Below are 7,934 nucleotides of genomic sequence, written 5' to 3' on the forward strand. Positions count from 1 at the left end.
TAACAGCATGATGTCGGCTTCCAGTTTGCTCATTGGATAATCCCTATACAATGGTGTTTTACCATCTTGTCTCATTTTCTCTAGCTTTCTCAGCTATTTTTCACTAAGACATCTGGTCTCTACATTACGTAGTAGCTGAGAAATGCCATCATTATCCTCGGTGTCGTCAGCTAGCGTGTTCCTAAACACATTATTAACTGTGGCCATAGGTTCCGTGTTGACACCGGGTTCCTCATCAGCATCGTGGATGGTTATGTTAGGCATGTCCACATCATCATCGTGTTCCTGTAGAACATTCACACCAACCTCGCCATGCATAGTCCATATCGTATAGTTTGGCATGAACCCCTTGGTAATCAAGTACGATCGTATAGACTCAATTTGACGATAGTTCCTTTTATTCTTGTAATCTTTGCATGGGCAAAAGGTAGGGTTCCCATTCCCAGCATGGGCTTTGGCATCAGTGATAAACTGGCTGACGCCATGCATGTACCGCTTGTCCGTTCGAGACAAATGCATCCACTCTCGATCCATATCTACACAAAAAAATACTGTGACAATAATTACAAAGAATTAATAAGAAATCGATCTTCATGAACAACAATTGTAGCTCGAAAGTACCATTTTTGGAAACATTATTGTACACTAATTATTGGAAAATTGAAATTGGTAGCCCCGGCCCCGTAAATTGAAAATCGTAGTAAAAACAATTATTGCACAATATTGAAGAACAACTATTCTACTCTACTTCTAAGAACTAATTATAGCATCACATACTAACAATGATGATCTTGACCACCATGGAATAATTAGCTAGGAATTTAAATGTGTTCATAGACACCAACCGTTTGGATGATGGATTCACCATAATTTGAGCCTTGCACAAATGTCCAATTAGAAAAGTGCTCTCTAGAATGGAGAAAGAACTAGAATGAGAATCAAGCAATGTAGCCATCAAAATAAAGCTAATTAAGCAACAAAATCAAAGGAGTGGATGTTTGTTACTAACCTTAAAGCAAAAAGATCAAGCCATTCTTCAAAATCCAAGCGCTAGCTTCATGGTGAAGAGCAGCCGCAACAATGGAGGGAAGGGCCCAAACGCGCACCTCTGTTCTCGGGATGAAAGAGAGGAGGAAGAAGAGGACGGCTGCAGCCTTTTTGTGCTGTAGGCTTATCACTGTCGGTTCTTGGCTAGAACCGACAGTGATAGAGCCAAATCACTACCTGTTTGTGGCTTGAACCGGCAGTGATAAATGGCCGCAAAAATACTGCTGGTTAAAGCCACAAACCGGCAGTGATATGGTGCTTCACTGCCGGTTTTAGCCCAGCCCCAATCATTTTCTCATTTTCAAGCTCATAACCGGAAGTGAAGGTACATCACTACCGGTTCTCACAAATCTGACAGTGATGAGGCTGGCAGTGATGTCCAAATCTGACATAGTGTATGGTTTATATTGTACCCATATGCTTCCTTTATGGATAGGAACACAACGGGGTACAAACGAAATAGGACAACTATTGTGAAAGACAAAGACCAAAAGTTTTGCATGTCACTGGATCACGGGAATGAGTTCCCTGCATATATAAAATGTTTTCTACAGTGTTAGAACAGGTGGGATATATGTGTTGGAAATAATAGCAATTTAGTGATGCATAAATCAATTCCGACAATAAGAGAAAGAGCAACAGCATGTACCATAGGTGTGTGATTTAACACCAGCACTACGATCTGAGGTAAACTCAAACTTTCTAGTGCTAGTAATAGAAGAAATGATAGAACAAACAATAGAGAAAGTGTAGACATTCGTACAATGGGGATGTCGGCGCAGGAGTAAGCGAAGCAAACCGTCAACGAAGATTAGCAAACACCAGCGTATAGGGAAGAAGACGTCCAGCGAGCAGTTGCGACAACGCTTTCCAAAAACCTGATACGCCCCCTACCCCATGCAGGGACAAGAGGAGATGTAGGCTTCGAAGACCTGCTCTCCTGGCGTCGATGACATGTTGGTGACAGGATGGGGAAGGCGGCAGCAGCATAGCATAATGGCAAAAGGAGATGAATGTGTAGCACAATGACAAAAGGAGGAGATGAATTCTCTATTCTTAGGACGACATCTCGTCCTAATATATACACGCGTCGCAGTTAAGGAAAGTAATTAGTCACGCAATCACAACATTAACGTGATTGACATGTCGTTAGTCGACTAGAGCAATCACCATTAATGCGAGAATAATTGCTTACCAAAATAGGCTAACGTAATTTTCTCCATGCATGCAAAAATATCGAGTGGCAAAAGGAAGCCACGCACCCGAAAGGTTGAAGCAAGGAATCGACGGACCATTCATGCGCATGTCGCACGCCCTGCCCCGCTCGACGAGGCGAGGCGAGTGCGCATGTGTTTCTTCCTTTTCCTCTTCCCAATAAATTCAATTAGTTTGAGACAACTCAGCCATTTAAGTTGACCTCACTCCTTCTAGAGTAGCAATGCAGGACTAAAGTCCCCTACTTTACCATGTATGCGTGAGTAGGCCTTTGGTTTAAAACTATTATTTGGGCTAGCCCCAATCCTCTAACAATGTGAAGCTAAACCTTTTGAGTTTTGAGAGAAGGAACCGTGTATATCGGGGCATTCCATTGAACAGATTTACTGCGCCTCTAAAAGCATTAGTTTGATTGCTTTTATCTTCTTTTAACATTATTGTTGAATTCGTTGCAGCATAGGCATGCTTCTTCCTTTCCCAAAAAAAATGAAGAAAGCAAATGGACTATTACTCGCAATCCCGTACCAAATCATATTTCTGGAGCCTAGGACCGTGCTGGCGGTCTACTTATGTGGGGGAGTAGCGTTCCCAGTTCATGGTGGCCAGATGAGCTCACAATCTGCATGCTTGAGTGGTAGTGCAACCAGCGGTGGAGCACACTACAGGCGAGCAAAGGAAGAACAATGATGCTACCATGCTACAAGGCAAGAGGGAGAGCGACGACGTGCGGGTGAAGCTAGATGTAAGCAAATAGAGAGGTTGGCTTTTATGGGCTGAGGGCATTGAGGGAGTTTTCGGCTGCCATTATAAGCCGGCTGACTTATAAGCTATGATATATTATTTTTCTCTTCCAATAAATCAGCTGTACAAATCAGCACAAGCGGCTTTACGAGCAGCCGGACAGAGCCTGAGTTGGAAAGGAAATGGAGAAGTGTCATTAAGAGGCGCGGCTTCATTCTCCAGCAGTGGAGGTGGTTTCACCTAGCTCTGTCCATGGTTTAGTTTTTGCGGCTTAGAGCATGTTTGCATCCTAACCCTTTTTTGAAGCACACGAAGCGGTTGGTAGCACACTACAAGCGGTTTTCACCAAGCCAATCCAGCAATGACAGTGGACATGATGAAAGTGAAGAGTCTAGCAACAGAGGCAACTTCATTGAACTTTTAAAGTTTCTTGCAGGAAATAGTGAAGAAGTGAACAAGTATGTCTTGAACAATGCACCAGGTAATTGCACTTTGACTAGCCCAAAGATACAAAAGCAAATTATTCACTGTTGTGCCATAGAAACTAGAAAGAAAATAATTGAGGAACTTGGTGATGAGCCCTATGCAATTTTAGCTGATGAGTCTAATGATATATCACATAAAGAACAACTAGCTCTTTGCTTGCGTTATGTTGATAAACTTGGAAGGCCATGTGAGCACTTTATTGGAGTTGTTCATGTAGATGATGCTACCTCTTTGTCACTTAAGAAAGCAATTGAAGTTTTACTTGTTAGTAATGGATTGAGTATGCAGCAGATTAGAGGTCAAGGTTATGATAGGGCTAGCAATATGAAAGGAGATATTAAAGGGCTCAAAACTTTAATCATGCAAGAATCACCTTCCGCTTATTATATTCATTGCTTTGCACATCAACTCCAACTAGTTCTTATTGCTGTTGCCAAAGGAAATACTGACTGCAAGACTTTTTTTGATCAAGTATCTATCTTGTTGAACATTGTTGGGGTTTCTTGCAAGCGTCATGATATGCTTCGAAATGCTAGGCTTGAGAATGTCAAGAAAGCACTAGAGTGTGGTGACCTTGAATCAGGGAGTGGATTAAATCAAGAGATGGGTTTGCCTAGGTCTGGTGACACTCGGTGGGGCTCTCATTACAAAACTATATGTAGCATCATCACTACATATTCCTCAATTCATGATGTGCTCATTGAACTTGGTGCTGATAATGCATATAAGGAAGATTGGACAAAGATACATTTTGTGCTTGGAGCATTTGAAACCTTTGAGTTTGTTTTCTTTGTGCACTTAATGTATGTTATTCTTGGATGTACAAATGAGTTATCCGAGTGCTTGCAGAGAAGGGATCAAGATATTCTTAATGCAATCTCACTTGTTAATGTGGCAAAGAGCAGAATGCAGGAGTTGAGGTCTAATGGTTGGGATAATTTTCTTCACAAGGTCACTTCTTTTTGTGTTAAACATGGTGTTGAAGTTCCTGCTATGGATGGTGCTTATGTGCCTTATGGAAAATCAGCACGGTATGCTTGTGCCCGAAACCAAACAAATGATGACCATTTCCGAAGAGAAGTATACATTGGTGTCATTGATCAAATTAGTCAAGAGCTTGATAATCGGTTTGATGATATCAATATGGAGCTACTCTCTTGTATGTCAGCCTTCAGTCCTTCCAACTCCTTTGCTTCTTTTGATGCACGGAAGGTACGTAGATTGGTTGAATTTTATCCTAAGGACTTCTCCAACAATGATTTGTTAAAACTGGAATTGCAACTTGATAATTATATTAATGACATGCGACAAGATGCTATCTTCCAAGGTCTAGACAACATTGTTGATCTCTCAGTTAAGCTTGTTGAAACAAAGAGGCACAAAGTGTATGATATGGTGTACTTGCTTCTCAAATTGATATTGCTTTTACCAGTGGCAACTGCGAGTGTTGAAATGGTATTTTCTGCATTGGTTATAGTGAAAACAAAGTCAAGGAATAAGATAGGTGATACTGTTTTGGATGATTGTCTAGTCACATTTATTGAGCGGGATATTTTCTTCCAAGTTAATGAAGATGATATAATGGAGACATTCATGTCATTGAGAAAGCGGCGGATAAACAAGTAATATTGTAAGTCTCCTATTGTTATATTTCGAAGTATTTGTATTTCATTTGAACAATTTATATTAAGATTTGACGTCGTTTTACCGAATTATAATACGGTTTTACCAAATTATAAATAGTTTATCGAATTGTATAAGAATTTTTTTTTGCGGCGCATACCCTATGCAAAAATCCTGGGTCCGCCACTGGCCACGTGCACCTGCACTTCTGCACATCTGCTCTGAACAATGATGCATGTGAGAAAACACGATCAAGCCTTGGGCAAAGCATTATGATTTATCTCAAATTTCACAGAAAAGGCTCACACACAGAGATTGCTAGAAAAACATAAACAATTTATAGAAGGTTGTAGCAAGATTCAGAAACAAATATAGTATAGGTCCCAAAATCTAATAAACACCATGTTAATATGTGACCAATATTATTGATTTCTCTGCCAAAAATAACATTGTGTCGCCCTTATTGTAGACAGACAACCAAACATCAAATTAAAATGAATCAATGAAGCGGGTTGCTGTAGCCTTTGGACCAGTAGCACCATTATCTTTTATTTTCATACTTTCATGAAAAGGCTATGCTTCAAACGCGGTGAAATCTGTAGCAAAACAGGGCAAACAAGATTTCACGTTAATAGTCTTGGTCAAAACTATTGGGCTTTCATGCCCACAAAGTTTGGCAACAAAATGATATGTACAATTATACAAGAACATGTTACACCCTCTTCGCTGCAGTGCTACACATAAGCGTAGCTGAACAGGCCCAATAAAATAGTGATTCCCCCACTAGCTATTTTCAGTTTCCTAATGCTTAGTTCAAAAGACATCTTAGAAGGTATAGCTCTGAACTCACGATTGCCTATGTAGAGTCCAGGAGACCTATATAAAAGTCCATGTATCAATTATTCCAAAGCTCTATGCAATTGCAAACAAAATAGCTTGCTGACTCTAGTGTTATTCTATTGATTATGCAGTCAAATAAAATAGATTAGAATAGCAGGATGATGTACAACTAGAATCAGGTATGCATACAACCACATATCGCTACTAAGAAATAGTCAACAGGTGATCAAAACACTGTCGATGAAAAGCTAGATGGTCGGAGGAAGATGAAATGGACGATCTTTGGGCTTTGTGTTCCCATTCAGAATTAGGGGATGGGAGAGTTCATGTGGAGGATCATCGAGGCCACAAAAGATCTGGACGCATAGAATGAATGCAGAAAACATATAAGATAATAATCCAACGGTTAGAATTCGAACGTGGCTTGTTATTGTGTTAGATAACACTTGTAGTTGTAAGGTTCCGTTTTATAAGATGGATAGATAGGTAGGTACTAGTAGGCGGTGATTTTTTTTAATATTTTTTAAACTATTTTTAATTCTAACACTGTTTTTAATAAGACTTTTGGACGCGTCTATTTACATGACGCAGAAAATTCACGCTGTCGCGCTATGTATGGCGACCACCACGGGGGTGGAGAAGCTAAGGCCTCATTCACTTTGCAAAAAAAGTGAACCCGATGAATAATACCACTTTCGTCTTATTTGGCAAATATTGTCCAATCGTGGACCAACTAGGCTCAAAAGATTCATCTCGTGATTTTCAACTAAACTGTGTAATTAGTTATTTTTTTACCTACATTTAATACTCTATGCAAGCGGCTAAAAATTGATGTGATGGAGAGAGTGAAAAAACTTAGAATTTGGATGGCATCTAAACAAGGCCTAAGCACCGGCACATATTACAGTATCATGTTCATACACGAATGCACGCCCACACTATCCATACATACCATAACTAGATCTACAACTACATATAGATCAGAAGACTACGTCCTTCTTGAGATCACCGGAAACATCAAGGCGTCGTAGGCGACGGACGCGTCGCAACTCTTTGTGACTCCACACAACGTCGCAATCTCTTTATGCACTCTACGCGGGAGAGGCTACACACAAAAACGGGAAGAAAATCACCCCCGATGCCACAGGGAACGAGCCAACCTAGCTACGACCTCGTCACGTGATGTTCCTGCTGTCACGCAGGCATGCATGCGTGCGCCTCTATGGCCTTCGTCTTGCCTGCTGAACGTGGACAGCAACAGAGCCGGCGGCAGGTCACAACATCAGACTTCCGCCGGAACCGACGAACCCCTGATCAACAAATCAAACGGTACGGTGACCGCACTAGGCACTGAGCCACCACACGCGGGTGCCGCCGCTGCACCTGCACGTCCGGCCTTTGGCACTGTTCACTTCGCTGAAAAAAAACAAATCGAAACATTGTCTTGTCTGATTTTGTTGTAAGAGAAAAATACTTTTCCAGCTAAAAAAATAAGTTGAAAAAGATAGATTATAAGATAAGCGAACGGTGGCACTGTGCCTGATGAAAAGCAGGGGGATGTGGAATGATCGACAGTGCAGGCGTGCCGACACGGACTGCCTTTTTCTGGTCACGCCTCTCTGATCTCTCTGCCCCGGTCGACGTATGTTATGGGCGCCCAGAGCGGAAGAACGTCTGGGGATTTATTTGGCGTCGTTGCTGCTTGGAATCGTGCACGCGCGCGCGGGGGCCGGTGCCTACCTGCCTGCCATCCACCGGGGCCGAGCAATATATGCTAGTACGATGGAATGGAACCGCTCGATCGCCGTTGGGTTTGGGTTGAGCAGGGAAACCAGGAAAAACATGTTGTTAATAGCGACGATGCAGGATCCGAACCAGTAGTACCGCAGGTTCACACTTCAAACGTCGGCTGCGACGGACCCTCCAGAGGATGCACGAGGTGCCATGGCCGCGCGCTCAGCGTTCGCCGTCTCAGCTTGCCA

The 7,934-nt window shown here is 42.0% G+C and overlaps 1 protein-coding gene across 1 annotated transcript; it reads left to right on the forward strand.

Annotated features, from left to right (window-relative positions):
* Positions 1-2,956: 2,956 nt before the first annotated feature.
* LOC136523880 (uncharacterized) lies at positions 2,957-5,115 on the forward strand. Its single transcript, XM_066517412.1, has 4 exons — positions 2,957-3,004; positions 3,310-3,484; positions 3,707-3,793; positions 3,908-5,115. The coding sequence occupies exons 1-4, from the start codon at positions 2,957-2,959 to the stop codon at positions 5,113-5,115; spliced, it is 1,518 nt and encodes a 505-aa protein (XP_066373509.1).
* The last annotated feature ends 2,819 nt before the right edge of the window (positions 5,116-7,934 follow it).

The sequence above is a fragment of the Miscanthus floridulus genome, chromosome 18 (genome assembly GCF_019320115.1).
Source record: "Miscanthus floridulus cultivar M001 chromosome 18, ASM1932011v1, whole genome shotgun sequence".
NCBI lineage: Eukaryota > Viridiplantae > Streptophyta > Magnoliopsida > Poales > Poaceae > Miscanthus > Miscanthus floridulus.

Excerpts from the sequence above, each read along its gene's own strand:
- LOC136523880 (XM_066517412.1), top strand. The coding sequence starts at position 2,957 with ATGCTACAAGGCAAGAGGGAGAGCGACGACGTGCGGGTGAAGCTAGAT. Across the intron at positions 3,005-3,309 it reads ACGTGCGGGTGAAGCTAGAT|CACACGAAGCGGTTGGTAGC; the intron begins GTAAGCAAATAG and ends CCTTTTTTGAAG. Across the intron at positions 3,485-3,706 it reads TGTCTTGAACAATGCACCAG|ATGATGCTACCTCTTTGTCA; the intron begins GTAATTGCACTT and ends TTGTTCATGTAG.